General features: G+C 46.5%; 1 protein-coding gene across 2 annotated transcripts in view; it reads right to left on the bottom strand.

The window, feature by feature from the left end:
• Positions 1–435: 435 nt before the first annotated feature.
• Positions 436–22,854, bottom strand: part of LOC109908880 (protein jagged-1b) — a 47,991-nt gene continuing 25,572 nt past the window's right edge. For both annotated transcript variants that reach the window (XM_031796116.1, XM_031796117.1), the window contains exons 3-13: positions 12,565–12,622; positions 9,532–9,786; positions 8,579–8,639; positions 8,358–8,488; positions 7,382–7,501; positions 7,012–7,125; positions 4,191–4,304; positions 2,917–3,030; positions 2,609–2,832; positions 2,373–2,523; positions 436–2,250 (exon numbers count right to left, since the gene is read on the bottom strand). In XM_031796116.1, the coding sequence (XP_031651976.1) occupies positions 1,805–2,250; positions 2,373–2,523; positions 2,609–2,832; positions 2,917–3,030; positions 4,191–4,304; positions 7,012–7,125; positions 7,382–7,501; positions 8,358–8,488; positions 8,579–8,639; positions 9,532–9,786; positions 12,565–12,622 (1,788 nt within the window). In that variant the 3' untranslated portion in view covers positions 436–1,804. The remainder of the gene's footprint in view (positions 2,251–2,372; positions 2,524–2,608; positions 2,833–2,916; positions 3,031–4,190; positions 4,305–7,011; positions 7,126–7,381; positions 7,502–8,357; positions 8,489–8,578; positions 8,640–9,531; positions 9,787–12,564; positions 12,623–22,854) is intronic.

Below are 22,854 nucleotides of genomic sequence, written 5' to 3' on the forward strand. Positions count from 1 at the left end.
CCTCTCACTCACTTTCTCACAACATACACACATATATATCCCATATTAATTCTCACTATTGTGAACCCACTTACAGTATCTCTTGCTCTCTAACATAAACATGCAGGGACTTACACACTAACAATGTCCCTCACAGGCAATTCAATCAAAGCCGGTCAGGTGTTTGTGTGTTGTGTGACCTCGTGACACGGTCGTGGTGGCTTAGAGCCATGCTCTTCATGATGGAATATCCTCTCTGGACTCCCAGTACTGGTGGAATAGAACAGGCGCTACTAGCCATAGAACTGCATGACCCATTCGAACACTTTGAAAATGTCTTTCCTTTCTACCTCCCGTGATGAAAGATCTGCCGCGACAGGATTGCTGAAAGCTACCCGTTCCCCCGATCCATTCGTGTTGGATCTGAGACATACAAATAACTCTGCGACACAAACGTGGATTTGGAAGGTAAATGCACTTTAATTACAATCCACACCCGCTGGCAGCCCCAGACGAACGGAAGGAGAGAGAGGACAAATAAAGCAAAGTAAAACAGCGACATTCAGAGACAAACCACAGTACAAAAAAAAAACATATCAATATGTACAACATATATACACAACAGAGCTATTTTACACACAGGTATAAAAAAACATCTTACATCTTTTGACAACCGCAGTGTGTTACAGAGACCGCACAGGCAACAGTGTCATGTTTTAAATGGATTGGGGTCAGGCTCTACTCTCTTGTCGAACCTTTCCCTCTTTTTTATCTAAAGGTTGCATTTATTGATTCTTTTTTTTCCTCTTTTGTGCCTTCAGTCATTTTCTCTCTTTCTCCTGGCAACAGGCATGAAGCTCTGTAATGCTTATCACACACACACACACACACACACACACACACACACACACACACACACACACACACACACACACACACACACACACACACACACACACACACACACACACACACACACCTCAGACTGACACACGCTGTCCGCCTGTGTCAGAGACACACAGAGACCAACACACACCTCACACAGACACACGCACACGCACACACACACACACAAACACACACACACACACACACACACGCACACGCACACGCACACACACACACACACACACACACACACACACACAATAATTATACCACAGTTTATCCTTCAATAATTAATGTGGAAATGGACTAATTGGAATTAAAACCACTTTGCCCTTCCCTCACATCCCCTGTCGGTTGCTGCCGCCCAGAAGGAAACAGCGCAGGGCTGGAGTTCCTGTAGAGGTCCAGTTACATATGTCGGTGACAGGCCATCCAGGCCTTCCAGGGCAACCAGGGCAGTGGGGTGCCTACAGAGGGACATTAAAACCTGGGGAATGGCTCACAGGGCTCCTCACAGTTGTTCCCGTCTACATGAGTCCCCGTACAACACAGAGACACTTAGACACAGGCCAGACTCTTAACTCAAAGGCCAACCCTCATAAGATTAGCTCCGGGGTCAGCAGTTCAGAAGGGCATGATGTAAAAAGTTCCCCGCCATGCTGTTTCTGGGTGTTGGCAAGGTCGGTCCCTAAAATAGATCTGCTTAGCTACCTCGTAGGCCCAGCATTCTACAACAATAATTTATGCCAATTAGCAGATGACAATATCAGCTCACAAAAGATGAGGAGTCAACTCACAGAGGGATGGGTCGGGGTGAGGTCATCACCACAGGAACCTGTGCAACATGCCACGGCGCCGGGGCCCAGGCCCAGGGCCCGGTCAGAGAGAAGCGGGCGCAAAATAATAAAAGCCTCTAGACAGTTGAAAGGTCCAAAGGTCACACCTCCAGTTCCTGTTTGTCTGAGTAGTGGAAGCGGTTGAGCTTCTCCCTCTCACGGTTGGAGATGTCCTGTTTGGGGGCGTGGTTTGATGGTTTGAGTGCAGGGGAGGGGTGTGAGGGGGCCGGGGAGGGGGGCAGAGTGAGCTCGATCTCTTCGCAGAAGCGAGGTACAGGGACAGGGACAGGGGTGTGGGCGGTGGTGTTGGGGGTGAGAGGGGGCAGGAGGGGCGCGGGGCGGTCCAGGTTTCGGACGAGGGTGACGAACTCTCTCTGGTTGTTGATGCCCTCCTCCTGGGGCCCGCCCTGCATCTTTTTCCGTCGTCGGTGGAGACGGGAGAGGAGGAGGGCGCAGGCTGCGCAGCCGCACGCCGTTACTAACGCTGACACTCCCACCAACACCATGTAGAGATGGACCCCTCCACGAGCCGGGTCTGACATGGCACCTAGTGAGAGACAGAGAGACAGAGAGAGAGGGAGGCATGTTAGTTAGTTAACAAATACACCTGTACACACACATAATGTGAAAAATGTAAATTAAAATCTCCGTAGTCCCACTACGACTCACCTGGACAGTGTTGGCCATGACAAGGGTCCTTAAGGCTCGTGCACTCATTACCATAGTAACCCTCGGGGCAGGCACACGTGTACCCCCCGTCGGTGCTCTGACAGGGCACCCCCTGCTGGCATGGGTTGGGATTGCACAGATCCACCACCATCTGGAAAATATTAACAAGAACAAAATATGTGAGGAAGATTCAGAAAACCAGTAGGAAGATGACGAATCTGAGAATGGAGTCTGACCTCGCAGTACGTCCCTGAGTACCCCATGGGACAGCTACACAGCTCCGCCCTGCCCTCCGTGTCCACACACTGGCCTCCGTGCTGACAGGGGGTGCTGTCACAGGGACTGGGGCCAGTCTGGCAGTGCTTCCCAGAGAAACCAGGCACACACAGGCAGTGTGAGCCTGACACAGAGTCCTCACAGTGACCTCCGTTTAGACATAACCCCTGGCAGCTGCTGTTCCCTACAGAGCAGAGATAAATACAGATGAGCGCACGCACACGCACACTGGCACACATCTTGCTCCATCCTCAAACCTCATACTCACTGACGTCACAGGTATGCCCCGCCCAGCCTGGCAGGCAATCGCACAGGTATCCACCAATCAGATTACGGCAGGAGCGGGCATGGACACACACACCCTTGTCACACTCGTTGGTGTCTGTGGAGAGAGATGGGAAGTAGAGAGAGAGAGAGAGAGAAAGAGAACACATCATTAAAAATGCCTGGTGGGGTCTCAGGAAAATCTTGTAGCTTGGGCCAATTTACAGCAGCAGTCATTTTGTAAGAGCCTGGCACAACTCACACATATGGAGAGCAACATGTATGTCTCTGCGTGTGTGTGTGTATCTGTGTGTGTGTGTGTGTGTGTGTCTCTACATGTGTGTCTCTACGTGTGTCTGTGTATGGGCGTCTCAACTCCTACACGAGACCCCAGGGAGCTGAACCACTTCCTGTGTGGCTATAGAAGTACTCGTGTCTCTGTCCCCTCTGCCAGACTCCAGAGTGTTGGAGCTGAGAGAGGTCTCTGATAGTAAGGCGGAATGAGGGTGTGACACCATCAAATCAGGAGACAGGAAGCAGTCAGGTAATAGAAATCCTGCTGCTGTCAGCCCCATAAGGATTTTACCACCAGGGATGAGAAAGAGCAGAGAGACAGGGAGTGTGGACCTTTGTAGGAACAGCCTGAAGGCAGGGGATTGCCACTGATTCAGCCAGTGAAGACTGGGAAGGAACTCAGAGACAGAACTATGTCAAGTATATTCTCTGTGTGTGTACTGAGTCTGTTTTACCCAGATTTGAGGGTCAGGATTTTGGGGAACCTGTCCTGTGGGTCGGAGTTAAAGCCTGGGCTGTGGTGTGTGTGCGTGTGTGTGTTGAGTGCAAAAAAGTGAATGTGAGCAATGTACCGCGCGCACTGAAGTGGAACTGTAGGGGATTATCAGGTGTCAGTGTGACATATCACTTCAACACAGAGGGATATAAGGAGACTGTCAACCTGAAATATGTCTCCACGGACCTTATGAGCCCCAAGCCTGTCTGTGTGTGTGCGTGCGTGCGTGTGTGCGTGCGTGCCGACCCCCTACTGAAATATCATCTGTCATTAGAACTAATATGCATCAGGGCTTTGGGGAATTTCTTCTCAATACGAGAGTACTGGGGTCTAATGGACACAGTGTAACATTGTACGCATACAGAGTTAGATCTGGTGGCCTGGATTCTCTAGCTTGAAGTGCTTTGTGTGGACATACTACGTATCGACGCCGAAGAGGGTCGCTCTTGCGGACGACTAGTGTTCCATAGCGTGTCCATCTCACTGACCTAGTTGGCAGGTTCTGCCAGTCCAGCCGGGGGGGCAGAGGCACCGGAACCCCTCTGGAGACTCCTGGCACGTCGCCCCGCGCCCACACGGGTTTGAGTCACACTGCCGCGCCGCTAAGAGGAGAGAGAGAGAGAACTCAATGAATGAACCGATCAATCAAGAACATATGTTGATTATACAGCAAACAATAAAATAACCAGTAACTCACACCTCAACATCCCTGAGAAGAGATGGAAAAATATGAATCCACCTAACAACCGACCAATTAATCGACCAACCAATTGGTGTGTTCACCGTGATTCTTACCTACCCTTGTTTGTCCTATTATTGCTTGTTTTATGTGCGGGGGGGGGGGGGGGGGGGGGGGTTCTCAGCTTTCTTATTCGCCCGCGTAATGAGTCGTTCTAGATGACCCGGATATAAATGTTAAAATGCAAATGTGTGCACAGTTGTATGTGCATCAGCGATGCATGCGTGTGTTCCTAACCGTCGCGCTGGTATGTGGATGCTCGCGGCCGGGTTTTCATCCCCCTGTTCTCTTGCTCTGGTTCCTGTGCAATGTTCACACCTCACCGGGTCTCCTAAGCTCGCTTTCCCATCCGGGGATAGGGGGATAGGGGAGCGAGAGATAGGGAGCTAGAGAGTGAGAGAGAGAGAGAGAGAGAGAGAGAGAGAGAGAGAGAGAGAGAGAGGGAAAGGGGGATAGGGGAGCGAGAGATAGGGAGCTAGAGACAGAGAGAGAGAGAGAGAGAGGGAGGGAAAGGGGGATAGGGGAGCGAGAGATAGGGAGCTAGAGAGTGAGAGAGAGAGAGAGAGAGAGAGAGAGAGAGAGAGAGAGAGAGAGAGAGGGAAAGGGGGATAGGGGAGAGGGGGGAGCAGCCACGCCTCGTTCCACTTCTCTGGAGAGTAATTAAAAACTGAGAAAAAAAGGAGGAATATATGGAGAGAGGATGATGGAAAGAGAGAGAGGGAACGGGTAGAAACGACAGGCTGGGAAGGAGGTAGGTAGGGTGAACCCATAGGCTAACATGGCATATTTGTTTAGTAATGCGGTCACTGGTTTTTTCTCTCTCTCTCTCTCCATGCAGAGCCACTGTGGCGTACATTTCTCATCAGTCAGCACCTCTCTCATAGCCCTTTCCCATTTACCTAACCCCATAGTCATACCAGTTTCCATGATCCTGACCCTTACCCCAACCCTGCACAATAAACCATTCAAAGCCACCGCAGCCCAGGGGGCGAGTCAATAGCAAGCAAAGTACCCTCTAATTAATGTCCAGTATATAAATCACGTCGAAAAACTGAGCTGTGTTGTGGTTCCGACATCCATGCCCGAGTACCAGAACCGACAGTCTGTCCCCCAGGGTGTGTGTGTGTGTGTGTGTGTGTGACTTCGTGCTCCCACCCAGTGACAAACAGTAGATAGATAGTTCAGCTGTTTGCCATGTTGTCAACAAACGCTCAATGAATAATAGCATTCTAATTGTCATCATTACTACAATGTAATTGCCTTGAGAATTTCTGTTGAGGGAGAGAGAGAGGGAGAAATTGCTTGAGAGAGAGGGCGAGCGAGAGAGAGAGAGGAATAAATAAAGAAAGAGAGAGAGAGGGAGACAGGGAGGTAGAGAGGGAGAATGTTCTTGTAAACACGGTGTCCATTGAAAGAGAGAGAGAGAGAGAGAGAGAGAGAGAGAGAGAGAGAGAGAGAGAGACAGAGACAGAGACAGAGAAAGAGACAGACAGACTAAATTGCCTTCTTTCTTCGCACACAGCCAGACTCTCATACTTTCCCACACACGTTAAAAGAAAATAAGCAGTGATAGAGACAGGGAGGGAGGGAGGGAGAGTGAGTTTGTGACCTGGGGCTATGGTTCCCCTCTGTCCTCACTGAGGAAGGGAGAGCACCTGCGGCACAGTCATTATTTCCCGCGAGTGTATCTGCTGTACCTGTCTGACTGTCTGCTGACCTACACCATAAACAAACATGGGGGTAAAAAGAGACTAAGTGGAACCCTGCATGTTTCTACAGATAGCGCTTAGAAATCCAGATGTAACATTTATGAATGCATTACTAAACCACTTAGGACAAAAGCGTCTGCTAAATTACAACTATTTGATTATTATTATTATATATATTATCTTACGCTGTGTCTGCGTCGTGCACACGCGCACACACACATACGCAACACACAAACACACAGACACACGCGCACACACACACACACACACACACACGTGAGATCACTAGATCTTTTGATTGTGGCCTCAGAATCAGAGGCCGGACCAGACTGACCCTGTAATCCACCCAAACACTTGTGACCTCAATGCCCTCCCCCCCCGTAATGGTGAAGTGGAACATTCTCCAAGCTGTGTGGGCCCCTGTTAACTTGTGGGAAGAAGGGGGAAGGTAGTCAGTGGTGATTGGTATTCTAACTAAAGACCAAGCACTCATCTTAACTTAAATGCTTAAGGCTGTTAGCTAACTGGCTAATCGGCAAAGATCAAAATACATCCTCCTCGGGCCCTCATATACCCCAAACACACCCCATGTTAACCTGCCCAGCTTAGCAAGCTCTACCTGTTTTGAAGCAACACGGCCAGGGACACACGGAATGGGTAACGGGTGCATGGGGGGGGCATGGTTGACTCCACGTCGTTAATGTGTTTGTACCAGTGGTGTAATGGCTTCTATCTGTATCTGATTACTGTGTCGCTTATGTTCTGTGCAAATCAATCTCATCCTGGACACTGATTAGAATCTTGGCACTGGCTCGGCTCCAATCGCGGGTAATCTCAGCCGTGCTGATTGGCGCTAATTACCGTCGGCGCAGGTGTGTCCGGTCCAGCTGTCCGCACAGACACAGCTGAAACCCGACGGTTCCTCCGCACAGGTGGCCCCGTTCGCACAGGGGGACGAGAGACACGCATGCTCCACTGAGGAACGGGAGAGAGGGGAAGGGAGAAGGGGAGAGAGAGAGAGAGAGAGAGAGAGAGAGAGAGAGAGAGAGAGAGAGAGAGAGAGAGAGAGAGAGAGAGAGAGAGAGAGAGAGAGAGAGAGAGGAGTCAAACTCAGAACCAGGCAAATTCGGTCATGAATCTGGTCACTAAGTGCCCACGTGCTCCAAGTTCCTTCACGCTGATATTATTCTCAAGATTCTCTGCAGAAGTACTGCAGCAGCAAAGAACTCACCGATATCACAGTTGCGCCCGCGGAAGCCCTCTTGGCACTCACACTGGTACTCGTTAGGCTCTGTGTTGGAACAGGTGCCCCCATTCTTACAGGGCCGGTGGGTACCGCAGTAGTTCAGATCTGAGAGGTAAAGGGAGATGGGGGAGACGGCAAGGGGGGAGGGGGGGGGCAGCAAGAAAGAGTGAGGATAGGTAGAGTGGAGGGCAGTTGAAAAAGTGACGGAGAGGGAACGGGGTGAGGAAGAGGGAGAACAAAAGAAAAAGGAATCATCTCCAACCCTTCCTCTTTTCCCGTGTCCTTGAGCCGTCTGGCCTCAGAAGCGCAGAGCGGCACTGCCACGTTAGCGCAAACACACACACGCAACAAAGCGTTCCGCGGCAGTTGACACTGAGGCGTCCTCATTAGATACATAACATTAAACTGATAAAGTTTTATATAAATCACAACCCCCCCCCCCCCCCCAGAGTGAGTGAGTGAATCCATGTCAGTGTGGTACAGGAGAGCGGCTGCCTGCCTGGGGCCCGGGTGTGGGCCCTGTGCGTGGAAGAAGGCAGAATTAAGCCCTACTTTCTAAAGATCTCTCTCTCTGCAGTGTTCGGCTCTCTTTGTGACTGAGCCTCTTCACAGACGACCTGAATGGAGGGACAGGGAGAGGCTCAGTACCCCAAATAGCTAAGCAGGACCCAACCCAGCCCAGCTCACATTCACTTTACCCAAGGCTATCGCCTTTCCCCTCACAATGCTCAGCTGCTGGCCCCTCATGTGGCTCCCGGAGGTTCCCACACTGGGGCACAGGAGGGCAACATTGGGGAATTGTTTGTACAATGTTGCGGTAATGTCACCCATTCCCTCACACGCGGTCGAAAACAGACTGATGCACAAGCACTCTCAAAGCATGACCTTCTTCTGATCGATGGCCTACTCTTCTTTATTCCAACGCCGGTACTGCGCGGACGCAAACACACACAAAAATCACCTTTGTCACACAGCAGGCCTCCCCAGTTGACGTCACACACACACTGCCAGGGTTCAACGCAGCTCCCGTAGACGCAGCCTGGGAACGTCATACAGCGGTGACACAGAGCACCCTCATAGCCGTAGTGACACCTGCAAACACAGAGGCGCGGGGGGGAGAGCTACATGGTAAGATACATGGAAGCCTTTGAGAACAAATGTTATTTTCGACGGCAGACTCACTTGCATTCTCCAGGCACAGAGCAGGAGCCATGGATCTGATGGCACCCCTGTCTGCACACCGCTGTAACACAACACACACACACACACAACATTACGTCACCGTCTGTCAGGTCAGAGGCAGTCCACTGACACTGGGGACCTGCAGTCCCTACGTGCCGACCAAGAGTACAAAACAACACGGTCATCAAAGAAACACAGCACACAGAACCGCAACAGCACACAGCATCACGGACGTCAGGTGGGGTAGTTCCATTTATGGTAACGTTCAGTGCTCGCCACCCTCTACGTCTCTCTGGGGACAAACTCCACTGACGGCTCTCAACAAATGGATGTCTCCCTTCCTGTATCTCTCCGGTCGAAATCAGCGCCCTGCTGAGGAGGAAGTGAGATGAGCCAGAGGAGGGCAGTAGCGGGAGGGAGGGCCACAGGATGTCATTACTCCAGGCTCATATCCTCCAGGGTTTCCGCCATCATTTCCTTGATTTAGTCTCACCTCAGCAACCCTGCTGCTTCAGGTCAGAGGTCAGAGTGTGAGGTCGCCTTAATGATGACTCACGAGCCGGAATCATAAAGTGACTTTGAAAAAACTGTTTTAAGGGGATTTTCCAGGCTTGATGGTTATAACCTTGGTTATTACCTTGGTTATTATCTTGGCATAACATACTAAGAATAGGAATTGACACACAAAGAGCCACGAGTCACAGGCAAGGAGGAGCCATCACTTGGATTCCATCCAATCATTTGTGCTGACCCTAATATGTCTGTAGTCTATAACACCAAGTCCCTAATGCAGGCAAAGCCTGAAACGCGTTGGTTTCCTCAATAAAGAAGCGTTTTCTATCAACTTCCACTGTCCTCTAGGAGCTGCTGAAGGTCCTCTTCACTACCGGAAGTCCAACACAATATCAGACACAAAACAAACCTTTGCCCAGCACCAGGTAGCCCTCGCTCACCTTCTCGACACTCCGGTCCGGTCCAGCCCTCCTTGCAGACCTTGATGCCGCTGACGTCACAGTCAAAGTGTCCGAAGAAGTCGTCCCGGGGCCGGCAGAACTTGTTGCAGAAGGAGCCGTAGTAGTTGAGGTCACAGCGGTACCGCAGGCGGTACTCCAGGCTGAGCGAGCGTCCGTGGTGACGGTACGTCTGCCACTGCTCGCCGGGATTCAACATGGAGGACAGGAGGACACGCTCGATCAGACCAGCCTGACCTGGAGGAGAGAGAGAGAGACAGAGAGAGACAGAGAGACAGAGACAGAGAGAGACAGAGAGACAGAGAGAGAGAGTTAGATTTGCCCTGAGAGAAAGACAGTAGAGAAGAGACGGCGTGTAGGTAAAGAGAGCAGCTAAAGGGCACAGGGTCGGTGTGGCTGCCCTGAAAGAGAGAGAACGAGAAGGGACAGAGTCTCGCTCCACCCTGTATGGTGGCGACATGTTGTGAGAGCTACTGGTAAGGAGGAGAGGACAGGGTGAGGGCAGAGGTGGCAGACAAGAGACAGGGTGAGGGAGCAAAGGGCACAGAGGGTAGAGGGGGCACAGATGGGTAGAAGGGGCACAGCGTTTGGGTGGTGACATGGTGAGAGAGCTGCTGACCCCGGGGGGATTTCCCAGAGAGGCTGTCATCTCCACATCAGTTATAATCCCCCTGACAGGGTATTAACCCACACAAAGCACTGTGTGTGTGTGTGTGTGTGTGTGTGTGTGTGTGTGTGTGTGTGTGTGTGTGTGTGTGTGTGTGTGTGTGTGTGTGTGTGTGTGTGTGTGCGAGAGAGAGAGAGAGAATGTGAGTGGCGAAACAGTGTACTGTGTGAATGTGTATTTAAGAGACGGGGAGATGGAGCAAGAGATAGAAACAGAGAGAAAGAGGGGGCCTGTAAGTGAGTGGGAGAGAGAGAGCATTAGGGAGGGAGGGAGGGAGGGAGGGACAGGGAGGGAGAGCTAATAACACACATAGCAAAAGTCCTGATGGAGGGATGAGATCATCTGGGTTTGAAACAAAAGAATGAAAACAGGGGCACATATTGGCTGTGGGGTTGGAAGGGGAGAGGGAACACAACGGACACTAAGGGTGTTATCCCCCCATTCTCCACACGTGCGGCCATGTGTGTGTGCGTGCGTATTTTGAACTTGCAGCTACAACAGCATATGTTCGTTCCTTACTTTGACGCCTCCGATGAGTCCAACAGCTCATTTCAACGCCCACAGTAAAGTGCTCTACCAGAGAGACAGAGTCAGAGAGGCTGTGTTGTGAGCGAGTGTACAGTATGACTGTTCCGCTGTGGCGAGTTGGGCACAGTTAAGACAGGGACAGGCGGAGAGAGAGGTCTCAATGAGCGAGAACCCACCCAGACAAGGATCATGTCTAGTCTCTAATCCCTTGTGATTGTATCCCACTGCTCTGTATTGGATCTGAAGTGTTTGCCCTTGACCGTGTCTGTGTGTGTGTGTGTGTGTGTGTGTGGGGGGGGGGGGGGGTAGACCAATCCCAGTCAATAGATCAACACACAAACACCTTTTATACCTGTTTCCAAACACACATTAAAAGAGGTTAGGGGGAGAAAGACAAAGGAAGAAAGAGAGACAGAGAGAGACAGAGAGAGAAAGTGAGAGAAAGAGAGAGGGACAGAGAGAAAGTGGGGTGCGGTTGGTTGTTCAAAAAAAGGGGGGGGGGGAGTAGTATTGTTTTTTATTGATTGTATTGCCTTTCATGTGATCCAAGGAAAATGTATTGTTCACATAAAAAAAAGAGGGAGAAAATCACCGGGGGAACACAACTAGCTCCAGAGTCGATGAAGGTCATTAATGTTTTACAGCGTTGTCACTATGTTCTCCGTCTCTGTCCAAGGACTCTGTAGCTCTGTGTTCGACAGATACATTACAGTGTTGTAATCCATCCTGATTAGAGCTGTGGGCCTGTAAGTTGGCCCTGACTGCTCTAGGATGTCTGTTTTTTATTTATTTAGCTAAGCTGGGAGCCAGGAGAGAGGCTTTAAACCCAATGTGGTAAAAAGAGAGAATATTTCAGGAGCTCAGGAAGAACGAGGGATGGCGCAAACAAGACTTACGGCTAGAGCTGTGGAGGGCAGAGGGAAAGAGAGATGGAGGGAAGAGGAAAAAGAGAGGGAGAAGGAGGAAGAGGAGGAGGTCTGGGGTTTGGGACCCAGTCTCTCATTATCTCTCCACTCATCTTTTGGCTGAGTCTGTCTGCAGCCTTTTACTGGGCAGGAGGGGGCAGAGGAACAAGGGAGACAGGATGAACGGGAAAGGCTGGGGAACGAGAGGAATGAGGAAGGATAGTCGCATCTTTGTGTTTGTGTGTCTTAGTGTGTATGTAATGATTATTGAAGTGTTGATTTTGGTTTATGTGTGTGTGTGTGTGTGGTCTATATCTGTCTGTTTTTAGAGAATGCTGCTCACATTCCCTATCTCTGATTATGAGCAGAAACAATAAGCGGAGTGTGAAATTAAAGGGTCTGACTGGGAGACCCTTACACTGAAACACACACACATGCACCAGCACACGCACAGGCACAATTAGAAGCACATGCAGACGCACACACACACAGACAGGCTTGGGGCTCATAAGGTCCGTAGAGACATACATACACCCACCCTGTACGCACAACCACAAAGGCAAACAAATTTTCTACACGGCAAGTGCAAACTGATACACATTCAAAACAGACAGACACACTGGTTTTGCCTCCTTTTCAAGACAGCAAGGGGACCCAGTGAGGACAGGGGGGAACCATAGCCCTGGGTCACAAACAGGAAGGGGGAGGGGCCACATGCACTCTATGTCCCCCTCCCTCCCTCCCTGTCTGTATCACTGCTTATTTAGCTTTTAACGTGTGTGGGAAAGTATGAGAGTCTGGCTGTGTGCGAAGAAATAAGTCAATTTAGTCTGTCTGCCTCTTTCACTGATTCGCTCTCGTGCACACGCACACACACACACACACACACACAGGAAATTCTCTCTCCAGCCTTACCTGATTCGGATGTTTTGTTGTCATGGTCCAGAGCCTCTAACACCAAGGAGAAAGATTTCTGTGGAGGACAAAGAGAGAGAACAAGGTTCAATCAATTCAGTTTAATCTACGTACGTAGTTCAGATCCAAATGGATTTGTCACAAAGTGCTGAGCCACAATCTGGCGTGAAACACCCAAAAGAGCTAGCCAAGAACACGTAGCAGCTCACAGTAGTCCTACTGATGAAATGAAACAAACACAACCTTGCAACCTCACAGTGTGAAGAACAATGTCATTTTTTGACTCACTCCAGAAACGTCCATAAAATCCATAAGGCAGATGGTGATGGTCACGGAATTTTGGATGATGGTAATTGGCCAGCCAAATGACCGTGGTCACCGCAATAACAGTTTGAATAGCATTTTTTAAATGTTTTTTAATGAAATAATAATCCAATTAAATAAATCCTGACAAACATGTTCTCCTATCCTCCGCTCCAGATAAATAGAATGAATAGAACAGGCGTTTTCATTCTAGTCAATGATGGCATAATGGGTGGACTGGCTAACATTGCGAGTGTACCGATTGCAGAGATGGACAGACCATTTTTTCTGGTTCTATTACAGTCAATGAACAAAGTAGGCCACACAAAGCTGCTATTGCACTGGAGAGCCAGAACCTTAAGGACACCGGAACTGACCATTCTTAAAAAAAAAAATGGTAAACAGAGTCTTAATTTATCCACCATCTTTGGCCATAGGAGCAAAGCAGGAAGTAAAAAGCAGGAAGTGTACCCATCAATGTGTGCTGTGATTTGTTGATTCAACTCAGCTGACATTCCAAAAAAAGACATGAGCCACTGAAACGGACGCAACCTCGTGAAACAAAGTGCTCACATCCCAAAGTATAACACTTTTTTGGTTATTACATGATTCCATATGTGTTATTTCATAGTTATGAGGTCTTCACTATTATTCTACAAGGTAGAAAATAGTACAAATTAAGAAAAACCCTGGAAAAAGTAGATGTGTCCAAATGTTTGACTGGTACTGTACATGTATACAGTGTCAATAATTATTGGGAAAGGGAAGCATTTTTTCATCTTTTGTCTCTGTACTCAAAAAGTTTATATTTTAAATCAAACAGTGACTATGAGGTTAAAGTGCAGACTACTTTAATTTGAGGGTATTTTCATCCATATCGGATGAACTGTTTATAAATTACAGCACTTTTTGTACATAGTCCCCCCATTTTAGGGCACCAAAAGCTTTGGGACAAAATCTTATACTTATACAGTTCATTCAGAATGTATTCAGACCCCTTGACTTAAAAAAAAAACTTGCATTACAGCCATATTCTAAAATTGATTAAACATTTCCCCCATCAATCTACACACAATACCCCAAAATGACAAAGCGAAAACAGGTTTCATTGAAATGTTTCTACAACTTGATTGGAATCCAACTGTGACATGATTTGGAAAGGCACACACCTGTCTATATAAGGTCCCACAGTTGACAGTGCATGTCAAAGCAAAAACCAAGCCATGAGGTCCAAGGAATTGTCCGTAGAGCTCTGAGACAGGATTGTGTCGAGGCACAGATCTTAAGAAGGGTACCAAAAAATGCCTGCAGCATTGAAGGTCCCCAAGAACACAGTGGACTCCATCATTCTTAAATGTAAGAAGTTTGGAACCAACAAGACTCTTCCTAGAGCTTGCCACCAGGCCAAACTGAGCAATCGGGGGAGAAGGGCCTTGGTCAGGGAGGTGACTAAGAGCCCGATAGTCACTCTGACAGAGCTCCAGAATTCCTCAGTGGAGATGGGAGAACCTTCCAGAAGGACAACCATCTCTGCAGCACAATCAGGCCTTTATGGTAGAGTGGCCAGACGGAAGCCACTCCTCAGTAAAATGTACACAGCATGCTTGGTGTTTGCCAAAAGTCACCTAAAGGACACTCAGGCTAACGACCCTAAGTACACAGCCAAGACAACGCAAGAGTGGCTTCGGGACAAGCCTCTGAATATCCTTGAGTTGCCCAGCCAGAGCCCAGACTTGAACCCGATCGAACATCTCTGGAGACTGAAAATAATCGCTGCAAAAGGTGCTTCAACAAAGTACTGAGTAAAGGGTCTGAATATTTATGTAATTGTGATATTACAGCTTTAAATTGTAATAAATATGCAAAAATGTCTAAAAAACAGTTTTTGCTTTGTCATTATGGGTATTGTGTGTAGATTGATGAGAAAAAACGATTCAATTTTAGAATAAGGCTGTAACGTAACAAAATGTGGAAAAAGTAAAGGGGTCTGAATACTTTCCGGATGCACTGTATGTGTATTAAAGTAGTAAAAAGTATTTGGCCCCATATTCCTAGCACGCAATGACTACATCAAGCTTGTGACTAAACACATTTGTTGGATGCATTTGCTGTTTTTCTGATTATTTTGTGCCCAATGAAAATGAATAGTAAATCGTGTATTGCGTCATTTTGAAGTCTGTTTTATTGTAATTAATAATATAATATGTTTCTAAACACTTCTACAGTAATGTGGATGTTACCATGACTACGGATAAGCCTGAATGAATAGTGTATAATGATGAGTGAGAAAGCTGCAGACACACAAATATCATACCCATAAGACATGCAAAGCTCTCACCATTACAGTAACAGGAGAGGTTAGCATTGGGGGGAGGGTGCGTCTGTTGTTATTAAATTATTAGAGATACACAAATTGTTTTTTTGCACCCACCGTGCGTCATGCCCGCAATGGTCATATGAGGTGAAATGCGTATATTTTGGGATGTGAGCACTCGGTGTGTTTGACCGGACGAAGATCCGTTTGGGATGGAAACGCTGTCAATAAAGCGGTGAATTGGGAGCTTCAACGGCGTGCGGGCCCTTCTTGTACGACCACAAACTCTTCTCTAACTATGTAAAGAAAAACGTATTTAATAAGAATATTTCATTCAGTCAGATCTAGGATGTGTTATTTTAGTGTTCCCTTTATTTTTTTGAGCAGTGTATATATTTTTATATATTTATTCTTTTTTTTGTTTTCAATACGGTTATTTTATTTTCATGACGATCTTCATCCATAACCATCGTTTACACGGTTATACGGTAATTATGCCAGCCCTATAAAGCAGCACTGATGTGATTTGCCAAGCTAGGCTACCTCAAGGAAGCCGTGCTACCCACATCTACGGATCCTAGATCAGCAGATCCTAGATCAGCACTCCTACTCTGAGACGTTTGTGGATACGGGCCCAGGTACAGTATGCCTGCATGATACGACAGAGTGGGGGGAACCCTTAGGAATTCAGCACCTTACAAACAGCAGCAACACAGAGAGAGACACACAGACATAGAGAGAGAGAGAGAGAGACTGTAGTACTGTATAGACTACTACATCTGGCTACAAAAGGGCCTGTACAGAAGACAGGGACAAACAGCAGATATCTTACGATTTAGGATTTACAAAGATTCTTAAATGTTTTTCCCGCTCAACCTGTCTTTTGGTGCAGATCAGCAATGAATAATTCAGACCCATGTCCCCCCTCCAAAACACACCAGTGGCTGCCATGCAAATCACCCCGCCGTGCATTGTGGGCCGGGTGTCCTCCTAAAGGGCTGGATGGATGTGCAGTCACGCCTCTGCTCTAAGGGCCCACCGCTGAGGGGATGAGTGGAGCGAGGGAGGGAGGGATGGAGAGGCGGACGACGAAAGGTGAGTTTAGATTGAAGAAAAGAGGCCGGAATATAAGTTAAAAGGTAGTGCGCGGAGAGTACATGACATGTGGAAGAATGACGGCAGGATGAAGGGGAGAGGGAGCGGGTATAAAAATGTGTAGAGGGTAGTTAATTAGAGGTTGGGGGGGGGGCATTCAGGAGTGTGGAGGGGAGAGGGAGCGGGTATAAAAATGTGTAGAGGGTAGTTAATTAGAGGTCGGGGGGGGAACATTCAGGAGTGTGGAGGGAAGGACGAAGGGAGGGGAAGGTGCACTTGGAGTGTAGACGCGAAGAGCGCGCGCACGCGTGTGAGACCCGAGGTGAGGGTTGGGCATTGAATAAATAGGTTGGTGGGTCTTAGACCGGCCAGGCATTCAGAAGAACAGGATATAGGAGGGAGAGAACGGGAGGATGGAACTCTGGCGTGGTAGAGGAATAGAGGAAAGTGGAAAGTGAGGAGTTGAAGGTCGAGGGGAGATGTTAGATAAAGAAGGTGCGGAGAAGAAAAGTGCTAGAACAATGGATGACAGCGTAGAGGAGCGGTAAAGAAGAGGTGGGGGGGCGAGGGGGGAGGTGTGGATGTGGAGAGCAGTGCCGAGAGGCGCGCGCGCGCACACACGCCGGATTAGAGAAGAGTGAGACATCCCTCTCTCTATCGGAGTTTTCCTCAGTCCGCCTATTTTACCTGTGGTGTTTACAATCCACCCCCATTCACACACACACACACACACTGAAAAAATCCTTATAGACTGGCGACAAATTAGGATTGAAGAACAGCGACCGTTCTACCTATTCTATTTCTATGTGAGAGGGGACTAGGGAGGGGTGAATATGGGCAAAAGTCATCATTGGTTTGGACATCCTGTCAAAGAACTTCTGGGTAGGAAATGATGCAGCGCCCAACACACACACACACACCATTACCTCAGTGTTGGCCTGCTCCCTGGCTACTAGCTAAGGACACCTTTCCCATCCAATTTCTCTCCTTATCTCTCTCTCTCCCTCTGTTCTCCAACCGCTGCCCCACCCCCTCCACCACCCCTCCCCCATTCTCCCCCACCCTGTACCTGCTCCCATGCCAGCAGCAGGCTACGACCTATGGGAGGCCCATGTGACCCACAAACACACACATGCACGCAGAGCCCAGTTCACACACACACACACACACACACACACACACACACACACACACACACACACACACACACACACACAGCCAGGTGACACACACACTCAGGAAGGGTGTACCTGTGACCAAACCTGTTGCTAAGGCTGGGATCACACCCAGGGGACCAGAGTAACCATGGTTACTCATCATGACATCTGTACACTCATTTCTTTGTTGTGCAATATTTTAGCCCTGCTATTACATTAATTGTTATTTTATTGCTACTGGACATTTTCATGTAAAAGGATCAATGAGCACCAACATGTGAAGTTCATAGGAGCATTCAGTGTCAAATTAAAACTAATAGTCTATATTTTTGAGAAATGAAGAAATCATTTTCCAATCCGAACAACTTGGAATAAGCAAAGGCTTTGATTTCTGGGCAAACAGATGGAAAAGGGTTCTAAGACAACATCTAACATAAAAAGTATTAAAAGGAATTAGAAATACATAAAAACACAATAATGTTGAAGACCCCTGCCAACTAATATCAACACTTATATTTTGTTTTGGAGATATTTCTCTGTATGTTTAAGAAACATTGCCTTACCAAAACACAAATATTTTGAGATATTTTCTACTGAACTCTACTGTAATGAACTCTACTGAACTCTTCTATACTCTACTGTACTCTACCGTAGCGTACTCTACTCTACCATACCCTACTCTACTCTACCATACCGTACTGTACTCTACCGCACTGTACTCCACTGAACTCTGCTGTACTGTACACTGCTGTACTGTACTACACTGTACTCCACTTAACTCTACTCTACTGAACTCTACTCTACTGAACTCTACTGTACTGTACTCTACTGTACTGAACTGTACTGAACTCTACTCTACTCTACTGAGCTCTACTGTGCTCTACTGTGATGTCCAAACTTGTGAAAAATACACTACCGGTCAAAAGTTTTAAAACACCTACTTATTCAATAGTTTTTCTTTATTTTTAATATTTTCAACATTGTAGAATAATAGTGAAGACATCAAAACCATGAAATAACACATATGGAATCATATAGTAACCAAAAAAGTGTTGAACAAATCAAAATATATTTTATATTTGAGATTCTTCAAATTGCCACCCTTTGCATTGATGACAGCTTTGCACACTCTTGGCATTCTCTCAACCTCATGGAGAATGCCAAGAGTGTGCAAAACTGTCATCACGGCAAAGGGTGGCTATTTGAAGAATCTCAAATATAAAATATATTTTGATTTGTATAGCACTTTTTTGGTTACTACATGACTCCATATTTGTTATTTCATAGTTTTGATGTCTTCCCTATTATTCTACAATGTAGAAAATAGTAAAAATCAAGAAAAACCCTTGAATGAGTAGGTGTTCTAAAACATTTGACTAGTAGTGTAGATGTCTATGATTTGTACAGAGTTGGTCCTGTCCGGACCAACCACATTTGGTCTTGTTTGGAGGCGGAGCTCATTAAAAATAATACCCAGTGTGTAGAATAATACCCGAATATGCAAAGGCGAATATTGCATATTTATACCTTTGTGTACCTTTTCAGAATACATCGCCATGTAGAGAACGACATTCATATCCATAATAATGCATTTCTGTGTAGTACAGATCAGGGACCCATGATGAAATTCTGATACCACAATTCCATTACCATGTGTAAATTCACTTCACTTCCTGTAGTTCAATAACCAAAGCGATTTTTTTCAAAGTCAATGTGTCATGTCTTAGCTGACACCCCACTCTTTCTGCAGACATTGTTGAATCTTAATTCAGAGCAGATATGTAACAGAAAATAGAAAAAACGGAGGGAGATTTGACCAAAATCCTGCTACCAAACTTTGCATCTGCACAGTTCTTCCAGTAAAAGTGTTTTTGTCAACAAAACCTGCGTAAATTGTTGAAAATAGTCATTGCGCATAGAGTTGTAGGGTTTGGTAAACATTGAAATGAAATGGTTTTAGTTTGGCATATATTTTAAGTGAAGAATCTGAGTGTCAGCGCAATTCCGTTACCATGGAATTGCCCAATTGTTTAATTTTGAAGGTCTTGGGACTACATTTTTGTATGAACTGTGCTATAAAGGTCATTATAAAAAAACGTATCGCATCATTTTCCAATAATGCCATACTACAAAACAGATACACAGTCCAACACACTTCAAAATGTCATCTATCAGTAATGCAATAAAACACAGATATGCAAAATCAGATGCACAGAAGCATACCAACGTATGCCAAAGTATACACACAACAATAGGACAAATATAAGCACCAACCGAATCATTATTATGATTGTTAAACCACAATAATCTGATGTGAAATATATACTGCAAATTAGAGGTCGACCGATTATGATTTTTCAATGCCGATAATTGATACCGATTATCGGAGGACCAGAAAAAGCCGGTACCGATTAGTCGGCCGATTTTTATATGTATTTGAAATAATGACAATTACAATAATACTGAATGAACAATGAACCCTTTTATTTTAACTTAACATAATACATAAATACAATCTATTTAGTCTTAAATAAATAATGAAACATGTTCAATTTGGTTTAAATAATGCAAAAACACAGTGTCGGAGAAGAAAGTAAAAGTGCAATATGTGCCATGTGAAAAAGCTAACGTTTAAGTTCCTTGCTCAGAACATGAGAACATATGAAAGCTGGTGGTTCAATATTCCCAGTTCTTCAATATTCCCAGTTAAGAAGTTTTAGGTTGTAGTTATTATAGGAATTATGACGCGTCAACTATTTCTCTCTATACCATTTGTATTTCATAAACCTTTGACTATTGGATGTTCTTATAGGTACTTTAGTATTTCCAGCCTAATCTCGGGAGTTGATAGGCTTGAAGTCATAAACAGAGCTGTGCTCAAGCATTGCTAAGAGTTTCTCGCAAACGCAGTAAAGTTCTGTTTGAATGAATGCTTACGAGCCTGCTGCTGCCTACCACCGCTCAGTCAGACTGCTCTATCAAATATCAAATCATAGACTTAATTATAATATAATAAACACACAGAAATACGAGCCTTTGGTCATTAATATGGACAAATCCAGAAACTATCATTTCGAAAACCAAACGTTTTTTCTTTCGGTGAAAGACGGAACGATTCTGTATTTTGTCGAACGGGTGGCATCCCTAAGTCTAAATATTGCTGTTACATTGCACAACCTTCAATGTTATGTCATAATTATGTAAAATTCTGGCAAATTAATTGCGGTCTTTGTTAGGAAGAAACACAGTTCGCAACGAGCCAGGCAGCCCAAACTGTTGCAAACCTTACTCTGCTTGCACTGAACGCAAGAGAAGTGACACAATTTCCCTAGTCAATATTGCCTGCAAACATGCATTTATTAGAAAATATGCAGGTTTCAAAATATATACTTCTGTGTATTGATTTTAAGAAAGGCATTTATGTTTATGGTTAGGTACATTTCTGCAACGATTGTGCTTTTTTGGCGAATGCACTTTTGTTAAATCATCACCCGTTTGGCAAAGTAGGCTGCGATTCGATGAAAAATTTACAGGCACCGCATTGATTATATGCAACACAGGACAAGCTAGTTAACCTAGTAATATCATCAACCATGTGTAGTTAACTAGTGATTATGTGAAGATTGATTGCTTTTTATTAAGATAAGTTTAATGCTAGCTAGCAACTTGCCACGGCTCCTTGCAGCCACAAGGTCCTTTTGACGCTGCACTCGCGTAACAGGTGGTCAGCCTCCCACGCAGTCTCCCTGTGGATTGCAATGTAATAGGCCTTAATCGGCATCCAAAAAGGCAGACTACCGATTGTTATGAAAACTTGAAATCGGCCCTAATTAATCAGCCGTGCCAAATACACACACTCCTAGCACCCGCACATATATCCACTCACTCTCTTACACACTGACAGAAACATACAAACAAACTTTCTTTGACACACAATGTGTCCCTCTCTCCTTGTCACTCGACCCTGCAGCTCCACCACAGCAGACTGGTTCCACTCGCTCTCTTACAAGTCAGGATAGAAACACACAGATACGTCGCTAAGGTCGCTAAGGGGGAACGAAACAGGCATGACTGAGTACACAGTGTGTGCGTGTGCGTGCCTGCGTGTGTAAACAACAGTAATGAGACACAGGGTCACTGATGACATCAGCGACAATGACAATAATGCAGGGATATTTCTACCTTTAGTCACCAAAACAACAACATTGTGATATTTGCGCTATTTGGGACAATAACAGCAGGAGGGATGACAGAGCCGGGGGAGTGACATGCGTGTTGTTTATGTCTGAGAGCGTGGTGTGTGTGTGTGTTTGTCAGGGTGCATTGTCGTTGTGGGAGTGTGTGTGGGAGCGCAGTGTTGTCCGGTGTGTGTACGCAGACTACCACAGTGTGTTTTGTGTGTGTCATTTCATTGTTCACTGTGTGTGTGAGCATGTGTGTGTGTGTGTGTGTGTTTGTGTGTTTGTCAGGGTGCAATGTCGTTGTGGGAGTGTGTGTGGGAGCGCAGTGTTGTCCGGTGTGTGTACGCAGACTACCACAGTGTGTTTTGTGTGTGTCATTTCATTGTTCACTGTGTGTGTGAGCATGTGTGTGTGTGTGTGTGTGTTTGTCAGGGTGCAATGTCGTTGTGGGAGTGTGTGTGGGAGCGCAGTGTTGTCCGGTGTGTGTGCACAGACTACCACAGTGTGTTTTGTGTGTGTCATTTCATTGTTCACTGTGTGTGTGAGCGTGTGTGTGTGCGTGCGTCGTCTAAAGCTGAGGAGAGAGCTCAAAGCGTGTCACGGCAGTGAGTTGAGAGGCTGGAAAAAAGAACATTTAAAACATTTAAAATGTAAGATGATTCGTTCAAGAGGACACTCAACTGGACTTTCCTAACCTCACTATTTCCCCCAGAAAACATCCATGGAATGTCTATCATCTCTTGCAGAACTGTCATTTGTTTCATCTTCTCTTAAACCAGTGTTCTGGAAACATTTGACAAATGTTACCCCTCGTAACCTCTCCATCCGCAACAAGTCTGGGGTTGATGTTGCTGTGGGCTGGAGGGATGGATGGGGCCTTTTTCCATTTGGACATACCACAGCTCCACAGTTCCAGGTCTCTCATGCTATGCCCTCGTTGACCACTCTTCTTAACAGGCTGTGTTAGCATGGAGAGAGAACGAGAGGGAGTTCCCAAAACAAGACGCAATAACAACAAGGAAATGAAACAGCCATAAATCGCTGGAAACTGTCTGATTGTTTCTCCCTCCCTTCCCCTTCAGTCTACCATACATAAAAGAAGGCCTAAGTTAATTATGCCCAGACAGATCCCCATTAATGCCCACAATCCTACGCCTCCACATTCCTTTTCCTCAAAGCTCATGGAGCCAGGTGTGCCCCTCTCTCTCCATTTATCCCTGATGTTTAGTCTCTCTGCCTT

The sequence above is a fragment of the Oncorhynchus kisutch genome, linkage group LG18 (genome assembly GCF_002021735.2).
Source record: "Oncorhynchus kisutch isolate 150728-3 linkage group LG18, Okis_V2, whole genome shotgun sequence".
NCBI lineage: Eukaryota > Metazoa > Chordata > Actinopteri > Salmoniformes > Salmonidae > Oncorhynchus > Oncorhynchus kisutch.